Below are 22,289 nucleotides of genomic sequence, written 5' to 3' on the forward strand. Positions count from 1 at the left end.
CCCTAGAAAGCTAATAAGAATGCTGCTGGAATAATCCAAGGTGTGGTTTGTTTCGTAGCCCAAGATGCTTCCACCCTAGGCCCACAGAGAACAGCTACCCTTTTCCTGGGACACTGTGGATCCCTAGACATATAGGAGAAGTCAGGGAGACTAGGAAGCTGACCCCATGCTCTCCAGATGCACATGTAGATGAAGAGATAGGGAGCTCCTTTTCAAGCCAGGTGGAGTGTGAGGATACTTGGAGGTATGAAGCTTTGTTGTGTTCCATTCGACTGAATTTTCCATGTAAGTGAGGTCTCAGATCTTCCCTTTCTCTAGGTTTTGATGCACAATCAAGTATTTCAAAATCCGATACCTGCTGTCAGTCACATTTTCACTTTCTCAAACCCCAGATCCCTAAGTGTCTCAAACTGGGATTCTGCTGTGAAGTAAAGCAGCACCCAAAGAAAATTTGGCCACCCAATTTATTCTGCCGGCCAGGAGTGGTATAAAAATAGCCAACCTGCTGAAATATTCATTTGGGCCACATTTGCTTGAATGTAGTGATATTGCCTCTGCCAGTAACATTCCCTGCATATTTTCCCCCCACCTCAGGGCCAAGATAGGGACTTCCAGCCAAGGCTCCAGCAAAAAGAAGCCCCCTATGGAAACCAGGAGAGTAAGTACTGAAATGGAGGCTTAGAGGCTGTCAGCTATTCCTGTTCTGTTACAAGTCGGGATTCTGGTTACCAGCACATCTTGGTTTTTCGTGCAGATTGAATTGACTGAACTCATTCTTGGGTTTCACCATCTGCAGAATAACATTCAACTATTATGCCCTTGCCACAGCACATCCCAAAGTGGCTGCATAATACACGCATCGATTAATCTTTTTGTTAAAAAGTCCTCTCTTTGCCTGGTACGGTGGCTCATGCCTGTAATCCCAGCACTTTGGGAGGCTAAGGCGGGCGAATCACCTGAAGTCAGGAGTTTGAGACCAGGCTGGCCAACCTGGTGAGACCCAGTCTCTATTAAAAATACAAAATATTAGCCAAGTGTGGTGGTGAACGCCTGTAATCCCAGCTACTTGGGAGGCTGAGGCAGGAGAATCACTTGAACCCAGGAGGCGGAGGTTGCAGTGAGCCAAGGTCGTGCCACTTCACTCCAGCCTGGGCAACAGAGTGAGACTCCATCTCAAAAAAAAAAAAAAAAAAAAAAAAGGCCAGGCACGGTGGCTGATGCCTGTAATCCTAGCACTTTGGGAGGCCGAGGCCAGTGGATCACGAGGTCAGGAGATCGAGACCATCCTGGCTAACATGGTGAAACCCTGTCTCTACTAAAAAAAAATACAGAACATTAGCCAGGCGTGGTGGCAGGTGCCTGTAGTCCCAGTTGCCGGGGAGGCTGAGGCAGGAGAATGGCGTGAACCCGGGAGGCAGAGCTGGCAGTGAGCCGAGATTGCACCACTGCACTGTAGCCTGGGTGACAGAGAGAGACTTTGTCTCATAAAAAAAAAAAAAAAAAAAATCCTCTCTTTTCAGCTTAAAAAGCTACTTGTACTCTGCAGTTGAAATAAGAAAATATGTCTATATAGGATTGAGGTGGAATCCAGTATAGAATTTTCCCTTTAGGAAACTTTTCGCCTTCATCTACACTGGGGTCTGAGTCTAGGAACATCTAGTTTTAACAAATGAGCTAGGCATGTATCAGCACTGATAACTGGTAAGAGAAAACTTCTAGAGCAGTGAAGGGTTGGCCCCTGATGGAATTAGATTTCATTTATGGGGTATGTTTCCCATTTAGATATTCATATATCTGGTACCCCTCCTCCATTTTAGGACTTCTTTTCTATATATTCTCTAAAATAGTGACCTTTTTCTTTTCCTCCCCTCTTTAAATAGCTGTTAGCTGGTATCCATGCCTTAAAGATCCTTCCTTTTTTTCTCTATGTCTCCAAAGTTGCTCTGACCCTAAGTAACCAAACACAAACAACTCACTTTCTTCACCTTCCCAGGACCCATAACATGAGCAGTTATCGAGTAAACATTTACATATGCATTCATTCAACAAATTTTTTTTTTTCTTTTTTGAGACAGGGTCACACTCTGTTGCCCAGGCTGGAGTGCAGTGGTGCAATCTCGGCTCACTGCAACCTCTACCTCCCAGGCTCAAGCGATCCTCTCATTTCAGCCTCTGGAGTAGCTAGGACTACTGGCATGTGTCACCACACCTGACTAATTTTTGTATTTTTTGTAGAGATGGAGTTTTGCCATGTTGCCCAGGATGCATTCAACAAATTTTCTTTGAGTGTCTACTATGTGCCAAGTACCAGGGATACACCAGCAGTGTACAGCTAGGTAGACAATTACTGATAGATGTGCCATGTGCAGGTGTAGAAGGAAGCACAGGATACAAAGGGAGCATAAAGTGGCCAGGAGGGAAGGATTCCCAGAGTAGCTTGAAGTCCAGTGCTGAGAAATGTTACTGGAAAAGTCAGAATGGACTGGATCATGAAAAGCCTTGAGACTACCTTCAAGATCACAGGACTTCTCTAAAACATTTTTAAGTAGAAAAATTAAGTTATTTTCATTTCTAAGGGATTGTTCTGTCTCCTACTCACAAGGCATTGTGTTGGGTGCTGGGGCATACACAAACATATGTAAACCCTGATTTCTTTTTTCTAGGAGCTTGTAATTTAGTTGGGGAAGGAGTGTATCTTTGGGGATTTATACCTCTGCCTCTGTGTGCGAGGGCAGAGTCCAGGGCCCCAGTTGTGCTGTGGCCAGCTGGCCCACTGAGTGATTTTGGGCAGATGGTCAACCCCTTCTATGCCTCCCATCCTTTAGGATGGTAAGAAAAAGAAATGAGAAAGTACATGAGGAGTACTTGAAGCTCTGGAGAACAAAAACACTTTATACAACCAAGATAATTACTATTAAAGGAACATTTTCCTCGCTCTCTAACTTCGTATCTTCCTATTCTTAGTTTGACACATCATCTCCCTCAAGAACAGTACCCACAGCTTCTTACTCAACATAATTACCTTTTCAACCTGATTCTGGATTTAGAAAAAACTCTAGTAAAAGGAACATGTTTATTGATTTTGACTCAAGGCCCATCATGGACCCTGTTCCCAGGAAGATGATTTCTCCTAAATTAAAGTGATCACAGTGACTCTCAGTATAAGTCACTTGAGCTGGAAAAATTGAATTTGCTCCTATGGTCCATTGCTTAATATGTTCTGCCCCCTTTGCAGGGAGTTATGGTGTAGAATCACAGTCACTGTGCATGTGCGTGTCTGAACACATTGGGAGCCTGTGTGGGGAAAGCTTAGAAGAATACAACACGTACCTCTGTTTCATAAGAAGTGTTTAGGGAGAATGGGAAGGAAGAGCAGAACCCCCTTGCCTTTGTTACTTCAGGTCCCAGATCTAGAGATCCAGACTTTGGAAGGATGAAAAAATGGGAGGGAGCAGATGAATGACCCAGAAATGAAACAGACTAACTGCACGTCGCATTTTGTTGTTGTTGTTGTTTTCCTATATCTGCTTGAACTGCACTTCTAAACAGATCTGGCCCTGAACATGCAGAGGACAGTCTTGCATCAGGTTTTCAGAGTATTATGTTCTGATGGAGGTCCCAGATGATACCTTCAGTCTGAATTCCAGCTATAATGTTTTTCCTCCCTTATGACTTTTTCTTGAGAAGACATCTCTCAAGATTTTGGGAGATCACAAAAAGGCTACACTGTCTTATGAGGGGACTCTTCCCTGGTTCAGAGGTAGGCTGTACCTCTGTCCCAGGGCCTTTGCCCTCTTGTTCCTCCTACCACCCTTAATAGATGCTTTCATTAGGGCTACTGTATGCAGCAGGATTAAAGCCCCAAACCATAGTTTCATTAAATTTGTAAGAATCATTCCCCTCAAGCCAGAAACCAGAGCTTGGCCCTCTAAATTCCATCTCCACCGTCTATAGAAAAGGTAAGAATGGTCTCCTTCCTCCCCAGAGTTCCCTGTCGCTTTTATAGGAATATGACTTAGGTAGCTGCCCATGTGGTCTGGGATTTGAGCGGTTTGTGAAGAGGCTCAGTTCAGAGATAGCTGCCATTCTAACCCGAAGTTTCTTCTTAGGATGGGGGCTAGTCCTAGCTTTTCTAGAGACTTGCCATGCCTCTGCCTCCCAGAACCTACCTTTATAGTCTGCAGCCCCTTGCTCTAGAACTCTTAGCCATGGGAGCTAAGCTATGAGAACGCAAAGGCTTAAGAACGATACAATGGGCTTTGGGGGCTTGGGGGAAAGAGTGGAAAGGGGGTGAGGGATAAAAGACTATACGTTGGGTATAGTGTACACTACTTGGGTGATGGGTGCACCAAAATCTCAGAAATCATCACTAAAAAAAACTATTCATGTAACCAGACACCACCTGCTCCCCAAAAACCTATTGAAATAAAAAATAAATTTTAAAAAATGGGAAAAAAATTCACAGAACTGCACACCCAAAAGAAAGAAAAAAAGAACTCTTCACCAGCAAAACAGCTTGAGGAGCTCCATCATTGCTGGGTAAAGCCCCTAGGTTCAGACTGGATGAAGAGAGTAGTAGCCAGTGGCAGAGATTCCCAAAGAAAATATAATAACCATATTTCTGATTATCAGGGTATTTACTGGAAAATGTTGTGGGCCTGGAATCAGGTTGTAAAATGTCCTCTTCAGAGTACAAAGAAATTTATATAAAGGAACAGCACATGGAGAAATAATAAGATTGTATTATATTATGCTAGCTGCTAATGCCACAGTCATGTTTCTACCATGCCTGGCTCTAGCCATGCTGATCCTATTTATTCTTTAATGGCACTGTGCCCTCATACATCATGTCCCTGTCTGGAATGCCCTGCTGTGACTGACCATCCCCTCACCCCCGTTATGACAACATCCCACTCATCCATCCATCCATCCGTGAAGGCTCCATTCAAATATCACTTCCCCTGTGAAGCCTTCCTTGACTAACGTCACCTGCTCCATTAATGTCCTTTCAGCAACCACAGCACTCTATACGGATTCGTTGGTCTTATCACACTCTTTTTTTTTTTTTTCCCGAGACAGAGTCTTGCTTTGTCTCCCAGGCTGGAGTGCAATGGCGTGACCTTGGCTCACTCTGCCTCCTGGGTTCAAGTGATTCTCCTGCCTCAGCCTCCTGAGTAGCTGAGATTAAAGGTGCCCACCACCACGCCTGGCTGATTTTTTCTATTTTTAGTAGAGACAGGGTTTCACCATGTTGGCCAGGCTGGTCTCGAACTGCTGACCTCGGATGATCCATCCGTCTCGGCCTCCCAAATTGCTGCGATTACACAGGTATGAGTCACCATGCCCGGCCATCATACTGTCTTGACTTAGTTTATGTCCATTTGCTCCATAGAGTATACATTTCTCCAAGGTAAATTTGAGGTCCTCCTGATTTCTGAAACCTCATGTTACTGAGTAGGCACTCAGTAACTTGGGATGATAAGTTAAACCCACCTTGATTTATTCTTGGCTCTTAAATCTTACGGTTTTAGAGGGACAATAGTTAGGATGTTGAAATGAAAAAAGGAAAGTCCTGGCCGGGCGCGGTGGCTCACGCCTATAATTCCAGCACTTTGGGAGGCTGAGGTGGGCAAATCATGAGGTCAGGAGATCAAGACCATCCTGGCTAACATGGTGAAACCACGTCTCTACTAAAAATACAAAAAATTAGCCGGGCGTGGTGGCGGGCGCCTGTAGTCCCAGCTACTAGGGAGGCTGAGGCAGGAGAATGGCGTGAACCCAGGAGGCAGAGCTTGCAGTGAGCCGAGATGGCGCCACTGCACTGCAGCCTGGCAACAGAGCAAGATTCAGTCTCAAAAAGAAAAAGAAAAGGCCGGGCGCGGTGGCTCAAGCCTGTAATCCCAGCACTTTGGGAGGCCGAGACGGGCGGATCACGAGGTCAGGAGATCGAGACCATCCTGGCTAACACGGTGAAACCCCGTCTCTACTAAAAAATACAAAAAACTAGCTGGGCGAGGTGGCGGGCGCCTGTAGTCCCAGCTACTCGGGAGGCTGAGGCAGGAGAATGGCGTAAATCCGGGAGGCGGAGCTTGCAGTGAGCTGAGATCCGGCCACTGCACTCCAGCCTGGGCCACAGAGCAAGACTCCGCCTCAAAAAAAAAAGAAAAAGAAAAAGAAAAAAGGACAGTCCTATGGAAAGAAATGGAAAGAAATACAGAACCTATCTAGGCAGTCAGAAGCCAGGCCCTAGTGCTAATGTGAAATCAGTTCACCAGCAAATAGCATTCAGATTGCCATGCAGTGTAGGAGTAAAGTTTAAGACTTTTCTTGGTGTTCTTTTAAACAGAACAGGGAAAGAAAAACCCAACAAGGATTGCAGGAGACTCTGGCCTCTGATATCACTGGTGTCCAGAAACAAGGTAGGTCCTGGGAAATTTCCATTTATTCTGCTTTAATAATCACCCTTTCCCTTGTAGTTCTCTGATACATAGAGCAGCACAGAGCTGAGTCTGGGTGCCCTCAGTGGGTAATGTGCCTTGCTCCCGTGGAGGTGCTTGTTAACCAAACTCTGGTCTGGGGGCCTGTCCTAGAGTAATAGAAGCCCCCCAGCTCCCAGAAATAGTGAAGGGAGGCAGTGCATGCCCTTCCTCTGCTTCTGATAGTGAAGTTATGCTCTGACCATTTCAAAACATTTCCAAGTGAGGTGATAAACTTTATAGAAATGTTGAGAGGGATGTGTTTCCCTTTTCTGTACTGTTGGAGAATGATCTCTTCCCTTTGGGGCATTAGAGTTAATATTGGAGTTGCAAATGGATGCTTTGCAAGGGCTGGGAATGCATGTCAAGCTATTGCCCTCCCTACTTGCTGATCTTTTACCCAGCATGAGGATTCAATGTGGACTGCAGTTATCACAGAAACAGGGATGTAGGCAAGTGAGTCCTTCAACAACTTGTCATTTTATGTGAAGACATAGCAGCTGAGTGCATGGCTGGAACTTGAGCTGTGTAAATATCCCAGGAGCTTGACTGAAAATACTCTGAGGTCAGAATAGCATCTTACTGAGCTGAGATGAAATTGGGAAGGTCAGAACAAACAATTCACCTGGCTTTAAGGAACTCTTGGTGTGAGACTGCCTCTGGCTCATACTCGGTGTTTTGCCTTCTACTCACATGAAAACGGCCCATGGACAAACATCTTGCTCCTGCCTGATTGTTTTCCTTACAGATTCTGAGTGGGGGCACAGCCTGCCAGGGCCAGTTGTCCTACCCCTGCAGCACAACTCACCTCCACCTAAGGAGCGAGCAGCCAGCGGCTTCGTTGGGTTTCTAAGGTAAGACAGCTTCTATCTGGCCATGAGACTCGAGATCCAGCTCAGAGCAGCTCATTGAGTCTTTCAGGGAAAATAGAATAGAAAAGAAAGCAGATTACTCACAGAGGCTTCTCACTTATGTCTAAGATAGACAATGGAAATGAGATTGAGAACAAAAGCCCTAATTGTGCATTTAATAAAGACTGTGTTTTACTTATTTTTACACAACCCACCTCCACCCTGATGTGTCCAGGATAAAGCCAAGCTCCATAAACAGTAACTTGGGCCACGCGTGGTGGCTCATGCCTATAATCCCAGTACCTTGGGAGGCCAAGGTGGGCGGATCACTTGAGGTCGGGAGTTCAAGACCAGCCTGGCCAACATGGTGAAACCCCGTTTCTACTAAAAATACAAAATTAGGCAGGCATGGTGGCACGTGCCTGTAATCCCAGCTACTTGGGAGGGAGGCTGAGGCAGGAGAATTGCTTGAACCTGAGAGGTAGACGTTGCAGTGAGCCGAGATTAAAAAAAATAAAATAAGATAAAATTAGCCGGGTGAGATGGCACGTTCCTATAATCCCAGCTACTAGGGGGTGCTGAGGCAGGAGAGTTGCTTTAACCCGGGAGGTGGAGCTTGCAGTGAGCCGAGATCGTGCCACTGCACTCCAGCCTGGGTGACAGAGCGAGACTCCGTCTCAAAATAAACAAACAAAAACACTAATTTGAACAAAGTCTATTCTTAGTTTACTTGAGCCATTCAGATGATTTGGTTACAAAATATTTCCATTCTCCCCTCTGAATCTAGGTTGTGTTTGCAGAGGACAGTTAGCAAATGTCTCTCTCTCTCTCTCTGCCATCCCATTGCAATTCTTTTGTTTTATTCCCCCTCCTGAGTATAATCTAATTTGGGTACCTTTTCAAATGCTATTCCAGTCTTGAATTTCCATTCAATGGTTCCCCAGAGCAAAAATGCCCTAGCTAGTGAAGCACTAATGGGAAATGGGGAGAAGGGAAGGAGACCACATAGAGCCTCAGCCTACTCTGTTCTCATTCTTGCAGCTCTCTCTTCCCGTTTCGATATTTCTTCAGGAAGAGCAGCCACTCTTGAGCCTTCCAAATGCAGCGCTGGAAAGAGGATCATCTCTTGCAGTGACTCCTCCCGAATCATTCTTCCTCCAACTCTTTCCTTTTCTTATGACACTTCAGTCATGGAGAATGAGGTCCCCATGCTGAGTCCTCTGTGGTTTTATCCTGTCCTTTGCCCCTTTATATATATTTTTTTCCGATTTAAAACATTAAGAATGGAACTTTCTAAAATGTTCATGTCTGGAGGGCCCGTTTAGGCCTTTTGTCTTCAGCACTTAGGATCCTAATGATAATAAATTATTTATGAAGAGTTATTGATTGAATTTAGTGGAATAGAGTAAGAGAGAACAAATTCTTCCCTCAAGATAGAGAGAAAATGCATGAAACTTCCCTAGGTCTACCTGGTTACTGTTCACAGGATCACTTTGGATAGGTGACTCTGTGCCAGAGGTTAGGGAATGGGGTCTTTCAAGACTCACTGTCCTGAGCCCTGCTCACCCAAGAGACCTCTTCCCCAGTTCCAGTTTGGCCCCAAACGGTAGCCTCTCCATAGACAAAATGTTTCCCACCTCTCTATCCCTCTGTTTGACAGTAATGCAGATTCGTTTATCAGATTAACTGGAAGTCAATCCAGGTTGGCACCCCTGGAGAAAGCCTGGGCACCTGAGCTGCCTTCTACTGAAGGACTGATCTGTAACAGACACTTTAGCCTTGTGTGGCCGTGGAGAACCAAAATGATCTATGGAAATGTATGGAAACTCATTTTAGCTCACAACAAAGGAGTCACTTTTTACTTGTTAGAGATGTCCAATATTAGAATGGGCTACCTCATAAGGTAATGAGCCTTGTCACCCAAATGCTTTATACAGAAGTCATCATCTGTCACATGCCAGAGGGTGCCCCTCATGAGTGGGAGAGTAGGGGCTGAACTGCTGAGTTCCCGCTGCATCCTGTTGCTATGCTGCCTGCATCCTTGGCGGGGAGAAGAGAAGAGATGGACTGCTGCAGAGGACCTGGCAATCGAGGACCCAGGACTTGAGGGGATGGGGGCTGATGGGGAAACCGTAGGGTGTGGGAATTTAAGGATTAGTGACATTAGTAACATCAATTCCTCTCAAATTGTGTTTACAGCCTTTACTGGACTGTCCCAAGCATGGCCTGCTTTACAAAGCTGCTAAGAAGCACAGCTGAGTGCCCACCCTGACTCTGACTAGCTTACAGTGAAGCTTTGGGAAGTTGTTTTCCGCTGAGCTCTTATTTTCTCATCCAGAAAATGAGGGGGTAGGATTTGGTGAGTTATAAAGTGCCTTCTAGCTCTGGCAGTCTGTGACTGGCCCTGCTCTTTCTGAGCAGGTCAGTGAGGCAATGACCCCGAAGTGGGCTGCCCAGAATCACCACAGGCTTCCTTTGGCTCCCCACCCTGCCCCAACCCCTCTGGCCACTGCTGCCTAGGGGTCTTTCTCCAACTTGCCATATTCTTGCTCAAATGTAGTTTAGCACCATGGATGGACAGCAGATTTGAATTTGAAATCAGCCCTGACATTACCCAGCTGGGTGACTTTTAGTAACTTTCCTTCCTTGAGCCTTAGTTGCCTCATCTATAAAACCAGAGCTGGACAAATCGATCAGCTTTGCTGGGGTTGATGACTTGAGGCCCTTTCAGGAGTCAGGTCCCTGTTATTCCAGGGCTAGGGAAGCACTCCAGCTCAGAATGTCACTCTGTAGCACAGGATGAGAATCACCCACTGACACCGTGGCCATGCAGCTCTGAAACAGACGGCAGCCCAACCCCTGGCCCTGCCACCAAGCACATCTCAGGAGACCTCCACTGGTATAATTTCCCTTGGCCCTAAGAATCTCCTTCCCCAGTCCCTTTCCTCTGCGTTAGAAAAAGGCAAGCAGGGCTGAGTTTAGTGGTTTTAAAATTAGGGGTGTGGCCAGGCACAGTGTTTCATGCCTGTAATTCCAGCCCTTTGGGAGGCCTAGGCAGGCGCATCACTTGAGCTTAGCAGTTCAAGACCACCGTGGGCAACATGGTAAAATCCCATCTCTACAAAAAAATACAAAAGTTAGCTGGTCCTAGTGGTGCACTTGTGGTCTCAGCTACTCCGAAGGCTAAGGGGGAGGATGGCTTGAGCCTGGGAGGCTGGGAGGTGGAGGTTGCAGTGAGCCGAGATAACACCACCACACTCCAGCCTGGGTGACAGAGCCAGACCCTCTCAAAATAATAGTAATAAATAATAATAAAGTTAGGAGTGATCAGGCCCTGAACAGGGAAGTGTTCTGTCCAAGGTCACAGAGCAAAGAGAACCCAGGTGCCCACAACTCAGCCAAGAGTCTTGACCCCTCTGTCGTCAACTGCACACACGCTGCACATTCTACCAGCTCCTAGGCTTCTCTCCACATCTGACTTCTCCAGGCCTGGACTGTGGGTAGCTTTTTGGACGGAAAGAAGCAGAAAGCAGCAGGAGCTGCTCTCCGAGGACCACACCTCAAAGAGCAAGATCCCCAGGTGGGATCGCTCTGAGGCTTCAGGCAGGGGAGGCTGGCTTGAAAGCCGATCTCCAAGAGGGCGTGGCTCCAAAATGCTGGCAAATAAAGCCTGGAGAGCCAGCAACAGTCTGGAGACCAGCAGGAGGGACAGGAAAACTGCAAGCCGCTCTGTTCCTGGGCCTAGGAAGTGGTGAGCTCGCTGAGGCAGGAGGCGCTCTGGGGAGGGTCTGGGAATGTGGACAAGGGCCCTGCAGGCCAAGATGGGGCAGGTGGAGGGAGGAAGATGTTTGCGCTCCAGTTGGCGAAGGAAATTCCAGGGAAGGGAGAATCACTGCACAGAGGGCTGACACACAGGTCCTTTCCAGAGACAGCTGCTCACACTCACACCCATACACACACACAGAAAGGCAGATACAGGGAAAAGGCAGCACCACTCAGGCACACCACCTATCAGACCAGCCAGCCCTGGCTCACTCACCTGGAATGCAGTATTTAAAGAACTCACCATCCCACCTGCACACCCACATAGAGACATCTCCCCACTGTGTTTCAGATGCTCATGGCGTCCCCTCAAACCCTGGTTCTCTGTCTGCTGGTCCTGGCAGTCACTGAAGCCTGCGGCCAGGAGGCAGTCATCCCAGGCTGCCACTTGCACCGTGAGTACCTCTGGCAGCAGACAGCTAGGAGGAGTGGAGGTTCTGGGTGGGAGCAAAGAGCTGATAGAGTGGACAGTGGGGCAAGCAGCACCCTAGAGGGCCCCACACCGAGGCACAGGCAACAGGAGCTGGGGCGAGGCAAACCTTGGCAGAGGCACCGTCTACTGCTTGCCTGTCTCCCTCTAGCCTTCAATGTGACAGTGCGAAGTGACCGCCAAGGCACCTGCCAGGGCTCCCACATGGCACAGGCCTGTGTGGGTCACTGTGAGTCCAGCGCCTTCCCTTCTCGGTACTCTGTGCTGGTGGCCAGTGGCTACCGACACAACATCACCTCCGTCTCTCAGTGCTGCACCATCAGTGGCCTGAAGAAGGTGAGGAGGGCCCGAGCCCGATCGATGGACGTTGGGGTTGGGGGAAGACTCGGGAGATGGAGATATAAGACAGCCCTGAGAAAGGGGACTGCAGCACGGACTCCCCTCTCCTGCAGGTCAGAGTACAGCTGCAGTGTGTGGGGAGCCGGAGGGAGGAGCTCGAGATCTTCACTGCCCGGGCCTGCCAGTGTGACATGTGTCGCCTCTCTCGCTACTAGCCCATCCTCTCCCCTCCTTCCTCCCCTGGGTCACAGGACTTGACATTCTGGTGGGGGAAACCTGTGTTCGAGCTTCAAAAACTGGAAGGCGCTCCAACCCTGCTGGTTACTTGCTATGGAATTTTTTTAAATAAGGGAGGGTTGTTCCAGCTTTGACCCTTTGTAAGATTTCGTGACTGTCACCTGAGAAGAGGGGAGTTTCTGCTTTCTTCCCTGCCTTTGCCTGGCCCTTCTAAACCAATCTTTATCATTTTACTTCCCTCTTTGCCCTTACCCCTAAATAAAGCAAGCAATTCTTGAGTTTCTCTCTTTATTAAGTCTACCCACAGCCAGGGAAAGAGGGGTAGACCATGATTACTGTGACCCCCCCCTTACCCCAGGACACTGTGAATCTCTTCTTGCCTGTGCCCTCACCCTCCCCCTGCCCAATAAATAAAAAGGGGACAAGGAAGTACACAGCAAGGGAGGGGAGGAGTGTGCACCCAGGACAGTGTCTGTGTAGAGGGTGAGCTGGGCGAGAATAAATAAGACCATGGACCCCATGGTGGGGATGAGGAAGGACCTCACGCTGGCCGAGGCAGGGGCAGGCGAGGCGCTGAGTGCCCTTGCCCAAGGCCAGGAGCAGAGGGTGGGAGCCCGCCTGCAGCCCGGAGCCCAGCTTTGCGGGGCGGGGGAAGATCCCTGATGGCAGCTTCCTGGTCAAGCTTGCCCTTGTCAAGTCCTGCCGCGAGGGGCTGAGCATTCTGTTGCCAAGACCACCATTGCCTCTCCTCGTCTCCCCCCAGTGAAAGCTGGGCTGGGCAGGGAGTCCTCAGAAGCCACTCTGGCAAGGCCAGGGGTAGGTGTGTTTCTCTCTGGGCCCCTGGACAGGAGAAGGGATAGAGGGACTGACAGCTCTGGGTTTAGCTTGTCCCCTTCTGAGGTGCTGTCTAGCTCTGACCCCCACTGGTGGCCACCTGGGGTGTAAGCCGCTGGAGAGGGGCCTCCTTGGCCCCCTGGGTCCCCTGTAGCCGGCGTAGCCGCAGCTCCTCCAGACCTTGCCATAACTCCTGACGCTCCTGGGCCTTCTGCTGCTCCCTGGGGAGAGACAGTGAGGCAGCTCCCTTTCCTGGGGCCCCCCACAGTCCAGACTCCCTCACTACCACCCCAGCGGCAAAGGGAAGGCATGGAACCATTTTTGTTCTGTGACTCCATAAAAACCCTCTGCTGAGGGAAGAGAGCAGAAGAGAGACAGATCCCAGCCTGCAGTCACGGAGAAGACGATGAGTGGGGCTCTGAGTGGTTCTGGCTTCTGTAGGAAGCTACAGGGATTCAGAACAAGTCCGAGCTACTCGAAGAATGACGGGAGGACACAGGGGCAGACAGGCATAGGATGGCAGGAGCACGCAGAGTCTTGCACGTCTGATCAGATAGGGTTCGGGGTGGTCCTCAGGTTCCCTCCAGTCATGGGGGTCTGATTCCTCCCTGCTCTTCTCCCTTCCCCCACGCCCAGCCCCCAACACTCACTGCTGCTTTTCCAGCTTGTAGGAGGCCGTGAGCTCATCAAACAGCTTCCCATTCATCTCCATGAAGGTCTTGAGCACATTGTAGATCAGCGATACGATGGTTCTTGGCAGGGTCAAGGAGGGACGAGGAGATGAAACAGCTTTGGTTTGCCCACCTCTCCCTTTCCCTGCCCTTCACATGCAGCATTCCACCCTGAACACAAGCACTGCCCACTTCCCTGTCCTTTTCACCACCCCTGGGCCATCTTTCGACGCTTTCTCTGATACTCTCCAGCTAGGAGTAACCCTGGGGTCTGGACTGGCTGGCCCTGGTCCCAGTTTCTGTGAGTTAGGTCACGGCCTGGCACTCACTGGTTCCAGTGCTCCTTGGACACTTGGTAGAGGGTCCCAAACACAGCAGGCAGCACAGTGTGGCAGTTGTCCTCAATGAGGCTTAGGATATACTCATTGTTCCAGAAATACAGAGCCCGCTCTGCAACCTGGGGCAGACAAGATGGCAGAGTGAGTGACTGGCAGTGGCTTCTCTCTGTGTGCAAGGTCTGGTGTCCATCACTACCTCAATGCCCAGGCCCCCTGACCTTCACACACCCCACCTTCAAGGCTCATCTGAGCCCTGGAGGAAGCAACAGTGTTGAAGGGAAAAGAGCATTAGATATGGAATCCAATGCTGCGGGGGAATCCTAACCACTACAGACTCTACTACGCCACGTGACCTTGGGAGACGCATTTAACCTCCCAGCCTCAGTTTTCTCATCTGTAAAATGGGCTAATAATACCTATGTCCACAGGATGTTATAAGAATCCAATGAGATACTAGACTTTTAGGTGTTTAATGAACCGAAGGGCCAGAATCACTGTGAGGAAGACTTGACTTCCACTGGGTTATGACCCATAAGAACGAGAGGAAGTCTGCACGTGCCTGCAGCAGAACATGAGTTAGAGTTAGCTGGGATGACATGGGGAAGCCTGGCTGCATCCCAAAGCGAGTCTAATGAAATCTAAGGCCACTAGCAAAAGGGGAAAAGTGATAACAGTCCTCCATCCCATTCTGGAGCACACTTCAGTTTACCAAACATGTTTACACTCACAATCTCTTCCATCCTCATCCCCACCCTGTGAAGAGGTTGTTGGCCCATTTTACAGCTGCAGAAGCTTAATCAGAATCAGAGTGGCGCAGTGATTTGCTCAAGGCCCCTCAGCCAGTGGAAGGCAGGTCGGAGGCTTCACCCTAGGTCTCCTGACCCTAAGTCCGGCATCTCCCCATTACCAGACCCGGGATTGGAGGAGAAACTGAGGGCAAAGGGAGCTGTATTAGGTCAGCTACCCAACCTTTCCAGGCCAGCCCTGCTCCCGTCCCCGCCTGTCCTGCCTCATACCTGGAAATGGGGGCTGGAAACACAGCGAGCCACCTGCTTAAAAAGGGGCTCCTGGATCTTCACAAACTGGGAGGGCTCGATGACATCAAGAATCTCTTCCATCTCCCCCAGAAACATCACCTGGGTGGGGTGGGGAGGGGAGTAGGGACAGAGGGGCAGCAGCTCACATCTCCCCCTACACATACACACACCTGACTGCCTTCTAGAGGCCGAGCCCTCCCAGCCTCCCTCTGGTGGCATCAAAGCCCTTCTTCATACCTCCTTCTGGGTGCAGGTTTTTGGCCAGTATTTGAGCAGCCCCCGGATCACCTGTGGGAGGTAAGACAGAGAGGAGTCACGCCTGCGGAGACGAGAGGCTGCCTTAGCCCCCAGAGGTACTCACGTGCTCCGTCAGAGTGGCATCCTTCTCCAGGAACTGCACCACACAGTATGCCAGCTGCAAGGGGGCAGAGGTGGAGAGAAGGAAGATGGGTCAGGAAGGCATCAGGTGCCAAGACTTGCTGCCCAGGACAGAATGCCAGACACTGCTCCCCCACGGCCTGTTACTTTCTTATTCACCAAGCATTTATCACCTGTCTAGGATGTACCAGGCATCACACTCAGTGTGCTGGGAATACAACTATGATCTCACGGGGAGGGGGGACAGTCAACAAACTCATCTTTATAAATTTTGCAAAAGGTTCCATAATATGGCTAGTGTGGTGGCTCACGCCTGTAGCCCAAGCACTTTGGGAGGCTGAGGCGGCAGAATCACTTGAGCCCAGGAGTTTGAGACCAGCCTAGGTAACATAGCAAGACACTGTCTCTACAAAAAAAATTTTTTTTTAATTAGCCAGGCATGTGGCATACATCTGTGGTCCCAGCTACTCGGGAGGCTGAGGAGGGAGGACTGCTTGAGCCCAGGAGGTAGAGGCTTCAGTGAGCCATGTTCGTACCAATCCTCTCCAGCCTAGGCAACAGAGTAGGGTTTTGTCTCAAAAAAACAATTTGTGTATCAAAATCTCCCATAATAGATTTGTGTATCCAAATCTTTGGGAATATAGAGGGAGGAGAATTTCATTCTGCCAAGGGAGGATAGAGAAGAAAAGCCTGGCCTCACAGAGCTGATATCTGAGGTTAGCCTTAAAGCGCCAGTGGGAATTCTCTAAGGTAGATGGAACAGAATTATAAAAACAAAAATGGTGAGATAGGATCCCTGGAGGATCTGACCTCCAGGACCCACTGGCAACCCTGACTGTCTGGAGCCCCTGCTGCAGCGGGGCCAGGCCTGGGCCTTACCTGGGCGTGAAAGACAGACAGCGACTTGACAGAGTGCAGGGGGATCAGGACGCGAACTAGGAACTGCTTGTGCTCCGTCTTCAGGGGCAGCGCAAAGCCATTGATGATGCTGAGGAGGAGGCAGAAGAGAGGAAGAGGGCTCGGGTGACCTGGCCCCAGTCCCTCCTTCCAGAATCCGGAGCTCCAATTGAGGCCCAGGGAGAATCACCTTCCTAGGATCTCCAGCAGCTCAGCCACACCATTGAAGTGCTCGAACTCATAGATGAACCTGCAAGAGAAGAACGCAGGCGGGCTCAAAGCAAGCAGGGTAGGCCCAGTGCCCCCTTAGGCATCCTGCCTGCCCACCCTCACCCGCACAGCATGCTCATCCAACTCCCCCCAACCCAGAGGCCATGCTCCCTTCCCAACATCCCAAACCAGGCCCCATTGAGATCCCCGCCCCCCACACTGAAATGCCCTTCTCAGCCCAGCCACCTCTGCCACTGAGTCCCAAGCTCTTGCCAGTCAACCAAGAGAATGACAAACACTTGGCACATCTACTCTGTGCCACATAAGTCTCCAAATTATCCAGGGAGATGGGGGTTATGAAATCCATCACACGGATGAAGAAACCAAGACTCGGCGGTTAAATGAAACAACCCTCAGGGAATCTAATGGACTTCAAGGTACCGGAGGACAGGGATCATGGCTCACCCATTTTGTAGCTAAAAACAGTAACAACTAATGTTTCAGAGTCCCAGCCTCAGTCCAGTAGCTATGCTGAGTGCTTTGGAGGCAAGGCCCCATGTCATCTTGATGATGGTCCCTGAGTTAGTACAAGCAGCACCCCCATTTTTATCTTATCTTTGAGATGGAATCTCGCTCTGTCGCCCAGGTAGGAGTGCAGTGGCGCAATCTTGCCTTACTGCAACCTCCACCTCCCAGGCTCAAGTGATTCTCCTGCTTCAGCCTCCCGAGTAGCTAGTATTACAGGTGTTTACCACCACACTCAGCTAATTTTCGTATTTTTAGTAGAGACGGGGTTTCACCACAGTGGCCAGGCTGGTCTTGAACTCCTGATCTCAAGTGATCTGCCCACCTCTGACTCCCAAAGTGCTGAGATTACAGGCATGAGCCACTGCACCTTGCCAGCATTCCCATTTTAAAGACGAGCAAACTAGGAGAGAGCTTAAGTAATTTGCCCAAGTTCACCCAAATGTTGGAACCAAACTCAAATGTAGGCCATATTGCTTCAGAGCCATGGTCTCAACTATAAGGCCATGTGAGCCTTGATGCCCAGTGTGTGCTGGTGCTCAGTGCACGTTTGCAGAAAGAACCTCTCTCTGGGTCCTTATAGCCTGGCATGATAAGGGTCAAAAGATTTAGCTCCTAGGCCCCTGGACTGACCCAGTCCCTGCAAACCATTTCATCTCTCTTGGCTTCTACTTTCTCATCTGTAAAATGGAAATAAATACCTATTCTCTGCCGGCTTCACAGACTTTGTATAATCAGTATGTATTACGTTACTGAGAAACGGCTTGGAAAACAGAAGTTCCACAAGGGCCCCTGCAGCCCAGGAGCCTTTGCTTTTTGCTGTAGCAGTCTTCTTTTTTTCTTTTCTTTTCTTTTCTTTTTTTTTTTTTTTCCGAGACGCAGTCAGCCTCTGTCGCCCAGGCTGGAGTGCAGTGGCATGATCTCGGCTCACTGCAAACTCCACCTCCTGGGTTCAAGTAATTCTTGTCTCAGCCTCCTGAGTAGCTGGGATTACAGGTGCCTACCACCATGCCCGGCTAATGTTTGTATTTTTATTAGAGACAGGGTTTCACCATGTTGGCCAGGTTGGTCTCAAACTCCTCACCTTAGGTGATCCACCCACCTCGGCCTCCCAAAGCACTGGCATTACAGGCATGAGCCACCACACATGGCCTTTGCCTCAGTCTTCTAACAGCCCTCTTGCCCTCTCCAGGTCTCTGCTGGGCAGGCAGCAGCCACTCACCGGAGGAAGATGTGGTTGCACTGTTTGCGGATGTAGGCCCGGAGACCCAGGAACTTGCCGTAGACCCGGTGCAGAATGGTCTTGAGGTACTCACGCTCCCGGGGGTCCTCACTATCAAATAGCTCCAGGAGCTGTAGGAACCAGAGTCAGGGTCAGGGTCAGGGGAAAGGTCCACCCCAGGTTGCTTCCATCCTATCCCTGGCCCCTCAGAGAGCCTGCCCCTGCCTTGTGGTACCACCCAGCCTGGGCTCCCCACTTCACCATCAGGACAAACTTTTGATCCACATATCTCTTGGCCACGGAGGGCTGGAAGTCTGGGCTCTCCAAGAAACGCAGGAAAAACTCATATACCAGCTGGGGGAGGGGGACAGACAAAAAGGTGAGTTCAGTAACAGCCTCACCCACTCATTCCACCCTATGGCCCTCATCCAACTGTCTAGGGGTTAAAGAGGCCCTTTCCCCATGCCTTGGATCTCTTCCGAAACTTGGATCTCTGTCTTCCCCAACCCTTCAGACCTGCAGGTGTGGCCACGAAGGCTCAAGGTTGGGCTCATCCTCTTCAGGGTCAAATTCAGGGTTCTCACTGGGTGGCAGAGTCCGGAAGATATTCACTGAGATCTGAGTGGCAGAGGTGGGGTTCATTAAGGAAAAGCCCTTGAAGCCAGAAGCCAGGGAGTCCCTCATTCAAAATTCTTTCTTTCTTTCTTTCTTTCTTTTTCTTTCCCAAGACAGGGTCTCGCTCTGTTGCCCAAGCTGGAGCACAGTGGTGCAATCTCGACTCACTGCAACCTCAACCTCCCAGGCTCAAGCCATCCTCCCACCTCAGCCCTCTGAGTAGCTGGACTACAGTAGCACACCACCATGCTCCGCAAATTTTTAAATGTTTGTAGTGATGTAGTCTCACTGTCAGGCTGGCCTCGAACCCCTTGCCTCAAGTGATCCTCTCGCCTCAGCCCAAAGTGCTGGGATTACAGATGTGAGCTGCTGCTCCTGGCCCTCATTCAAAGTTCTAACAGGTTGATTTCAGCACCTGCCCCAGCAAGCAGTTCATTCCTTGGGCAATCATCACCTGAACGCCTAGTTCGTGCAAGACCTGGGCCAGGGGCTGGGAACCCAAGGGTGAGTGGGACACATCCCTGCCTTCTAGGCAGGTACAATCCAGTGGGGAGAACAAGGTTGGAAGCTGTGAGGTCTACGGGCAGGAAAAGAGAATTTCCAGCTTGGGCATTGAGAGCAGCTTCTCGGCAGAGGCAGCACCTGAGCCAGGCCACGGATGGTAAGGGGTGTGGGGTAGAGCACTCCAGGCCTCAGACAAGTATAAGCAAAGGTGTGAAGGTGGGGCAGGCCCAGAGGCATTCAATGGGTGTCGGGCAGCAGCGGGTCACGGGGAAGGAGGACGTGGACTAAGGCCAAGCCGACGAGTGCAGGGTTATTCTCCACGCAGGGGTCCTGTGGACAGGTCACGGGGCTCACGCACCCTCTTGGCCGACCCTCGGAGCCTGGGTGGCAGGTGCTTACCATGCGGATGATGTCTGGGTAGACGGGCTCGATGAGGACACCCCGGGTACTCCCCACACACTCCACCAGCTCGTTGAGGGCCGCCCGCTTCACCTCCTTCCCCTTGAGGTCAGCCACACAGTCCAAGAAGTCAAACATCACCCCACACTGGGCCAGCTTCCGGCTCAGCAGCTCATGCAGCTCAGAAGCTGGCACATCTGGGGAGGGAGGGCATCCTGAGCCTGAACCCCAGCTCCCCCCGCTGCCCCAGCTCTGGGTGGGACAGACCCTCCTAATCTCCAGGGCAGTCTCTGCTGCCCCCAGCCCCCATGCTCTTGTGCCATCTCCTGCTCCTTGCAGACAACTACTGTCCCTTCCTCCATTCCTGGGGGTTGAGGGTTGCTTTTCTTCCTCCTAATCCAGGCTCAGAAAGTACGGTGGCCCGATTTTTAAAACGAGATCACAAATCCTGGATGCAGAGGCTTTCCACAGGTGCCCCAAACAGCTGCTGCCTCCCTCTCAGCTGGCACCCTGTTCTAAGGGCCAGAAATGGGGAGGGGTTCAGGGCCAAGGATCTCTATGGTGTCCTCAGGCTTGGCCAGTCTGGCCCCTACGGCCCAGGGCTGGGGAAGGGAGCTACCTGGTGATCCCAGGGAACCCTGCCAAGAGCCTGCTCCAGGGATCCGGCAGCTGGCTGGGCTGATAGTGGCCCCTGGAACCCAGGCTATGGGCCCCACCCTTGGCCCTGGTCTGCCCCTAGGGTGGCGCCACCTTCGGATGTCCCACCTCCAAGGATGACAGGCCAGTCAGGCCATGCGTCAGCAGAGAGGGCTGGAGGGCTGGGGTCAGTTCTGATGGCGTAGAACCTAGCCTGGAGGGGTATCCAAACTCCCTCTCTTGGTAGTTGCCCGCTGCCTCCCACCCCACCCCACGGCCCTGCTGGTCCCCTCGGGGGCTCGATTCCCCTGGTGGCCAGCAGCCAGCTCACCTTTGAGCAGGGGCAGTGGCGTGAGCTCCTGCTGGTTGCTCTGATAGCGGAACTGAGAGGAGCTGTGGGAGCGCCGGGGCCGGGCTCTGCGGAGGGAACGGCGGGAGAAGCCGTCCACCTTGTCGGGTGGGGGCACAGGCGACAGCCCGGGGGAGGATGGGCTGGTGGGGGTGCTTGCAGGGGGCAGCTTCGTCTCCATGGCAGTCAGGCGGCAGGTCAAGCTTTCAGAGCCCCGGGGGTTCTTTCTGGGCCTGGGAGGTGCTGGGTGAGACTGGACAGACTAACTTGGTCCCATCCTGTCCGGTCGTGGGGGGGGGGGGCACAACCACAGTCCTGGGCCCCCCCCCAGGGCCTCCGGCAACTGCCCAGTCCTGGGGGGCAGGCAGGGTAGAAAGGAGGATGGCTCAGGCCTCAGATCCTTCCTAGGGGTCCTGAAGAGTCCAGTTAGGGTTCCCGCCCTGGCTCTTTTGAAAACGAAGTCAGGCAGAAAGGTCAGCAAGAAAGAGACAGAGAAAGCCCGTCAGTTCCTCAGGAGAGCCGGCAGGCTGTGTGGAGCGCCAGGTCTTTTCCCTCCTATCCTTGCCCAGACCCTAATAGGGGTGCAGCCCCCTCCCATCCTGGACATGTTTCTCCCTTCTCTCAGACAGAAAGGCTCCAAAACAACCCCTCCCAGAATAGGGCCTATCCCCCAAGCCAGCCCCGACTCAGAATGGAGCCCCGATCGTCATCCCTGCCCCTTTCAGAATGGAACGCATCGCTGCTCCACTAACCTCGGCCTCTTGGGACAACCCCAAGACTGGAGGTGCTGTCCCGATGCCACCCCGCTCCTAGAACCCGGCACCCTCCCCCACCTCAGCTTCTCCTTCCTGGCCCCCCAAACCTCATGGGGTGGGGGACACTCACTTCTCGGAAACCCAGACTTCGGTCGCCAACCCGCAGGGGCTGCCCGTGGGGAGGGCGACAGCCGTTCAAGGCCCCTTCGTAGCGGTTCCGCTCGGGGCGCTGGGGTTGGGCGGCGGCGCTCCTGGGTTCTCTCCCGGGCTCCGGGGGGGCTGGAGCATGCCCCCAACTCAGCCCCGGGCCGGGACCGGGCGCTCGGCGGGCTCTGCACCGGCCTTCGCAGCGCGCGGATCTCCGCTGAAGTCCTGGGACTCCGACCCAGCGCGGTGCAGCGCAGCGGGAGCCCCGGCTCGGCTCCGTGCGCACCGGCACCCGCCGCCCAGCTGCTCAGGATGACATCAAGTCACCTCCCCCCGCCCGGCCCGCACCTCCCCGCGGGCTGAAAGTGGGGGCTGCGTCAGGAAGGCCCGGGGCCGCTGGGAGATGTAGTCCCCGTGCCGTTTAAAGTGAGCTGCCAGACCAAAGGGGACACCCTTGAGGGCAGACTCTGGGGTGAAGGCCGAAGCTTTTGAAGCCAGAGAGCAGAGTGGGATGGGCTCTAGCTGGGGGCGGGAAGCGTGGATTCTGGAAGGGAGGCAGAATAGCGAAAGAGGACGGCTTAGGAGTTTGCACCAGAAAAGTGGGGTGATGCCAGGAC

At 51.6% G+C, this 22,289-nt stretch overlaps 3 protein-coding genes across 15 annotated transcripts in view; 2 read left to right on the forward strand and 1 right to left on the reverse strand.

Annotated features, from left to right (window-relative positions):
• MAJIN (membrane anchored junction protein) overlaps window positions 1–8,709 on the forward strand; it is a 35,106-nt gene extending 26,397 nt beyond the window's left edge. For 9 of the 10 annotated variants that reach the window (XM_037999096.2, XM_007991982.3, XM_007992225.3 and 6 more), the window contains 4 exons: window positions 595–658; window positions 6,347–6,419; window positions 7,225–7,330; window positions 8,369–8,709. In XM_037999096.2, the coding sequence (XP_037855024.1) occupies window positions 595–658; window positions 6,347–6,419; window positions 7,225–7,330; window positions 8,369–8,417 (292 nt within the window). In that variant the 3' untranslated portion in view covers window positions 8,418–8,709. The remainder of the gene's footprint in view (window positions 1–594; window positions 659–6,346; window positions 6,420–7,224; window positions 7,331–8,368) is intronic. The other variant, XM_007992117.3, reaches the window with a different exon arrangement.
• Window positions 8,710–8,825: 116 nt separating this feature from the next.
• GPHA2 (glycoprotein hormone subunit alpha 2) lies at window positions 8,826–12,433 on the forward strand. Of its 4 annotated transcripts, none has more exons than XM_037999098.2 (4): window positions 8,826–9,686; window positions 11,442–11,544; window positions 11,731–11,915; window positions 12,032–12,433. In XM_037999098.2, the coding sequence occupies exons 2-4, from the start codon at window positions 11,442–11,444 to the stop codon at window positions 12,131–12,133; spliced, it is 390 nt and encodes a 129-aa protein (XP_037855026.1). In that variant the 5' UTR covers window positions 8,826–9,686; the 3' UTR covers window positions 12,134–12,433. The 4 variants fall into 4 exon arrangements, with proteins under 4 accessions (XP_037855026.1, XP_007991135.3, XP_007991289.1 ...); XM_007993098.3 differs by lacking the exon at window positions 8,826–9,686 and adding an exon at window positions 9,693–11,078; XM_007992944.3 differs by having other exon boundaries at window positions 11,442–11,915.
• On the reverse strand, window positions 12,430–22,155 carry PPP2R5B (protein phosphatase 2 regulatory subunit B'beta). The gene is made up of 14 exons (XM_007992576.3): window positions 21,656–22,155; window positions 20,753–21,216; window positions 19,786–19,982; window positions 18,784–18,885; window positions 18,529–18,621; window positions 18,268–18,398; window positions 16,501–16,560; window positions 16,293–16,401; window positions 15,397–15,450; window positions 15,273–15,323; window positions 15,015–15,134; window positions 13,990–14,117; window positions 13,640–13,741; window positions 12,430–13,210 (listed from the first exon to the last, which is right to left on the reverse strand). Exons 2-14 carry the CDS (start codon window positions 20,949–20,951, stop codon window positions 13,063–13,065), a joined length of 1,494 nt encoding a protein of 497 aa, XP_007990767.1. The 5' UTR covers window positions 20,952–21,216; window positions 21,656–22,155; the 3' UTR covers window positions 12,430–13,062.
• Window positions 22,156–22,289: the final 134 nt, after the last annotated feature.

Source organism: Chlorocebus sabaeus, chromosome 1 (genome assembly GCF_047675955.1).
Source record: "Chlorocebus sabaeus isolate Y175 chromosome 1, mChlSab1.0.hap1, whole genome shotgun sequence".
Lineage (NCBI taxonomy): Eukaryota > Metazoa > Chordata > Mammalia > Primates > Cercopithecidae > Chlorocebus > Chlorocebus sabaeus.

Bases quoted from the DNA above. Each gene is read 5' to 3' on its own strand.
- GPHA2 (XM_007992944.3), top strand. From the start codon at position 11,442: ATGCTCATGGCGTCCCCTCAAACCCTGGTTCTCTGTCTGCTGGTCCTG. The intron at 11,916-12,031 runs GTGAGGAGGGCC...CCTCTCCTGCAG, and splicing joins CCATCAGTGGCCTGAAGAAG to GTCAGAGTACAGCTGCAGTG.
- PPP2R5B (XM_007992576.3), bottom strand. From the start codon at position 20,951: ATGGAGACGAAGCTGCCCCCTGCAAGCACCCCCACCAGCCCATCCTCC. The intron at 18,399-18,528 runs GTGAAGTGGGGA...TGGTTCCTACAG, and splicing joins ATCAAAAGTTTGTCCTGATG to CTCCTGGAGCTATTTGATAG. The intron at 15,135-15,272 runs GTATGAAGAAGG...CACCCCACCCAG, and splicing joins AAACCTGCACCCAGAAGGAG to GTGATGTTTCTGGGGGAGAT.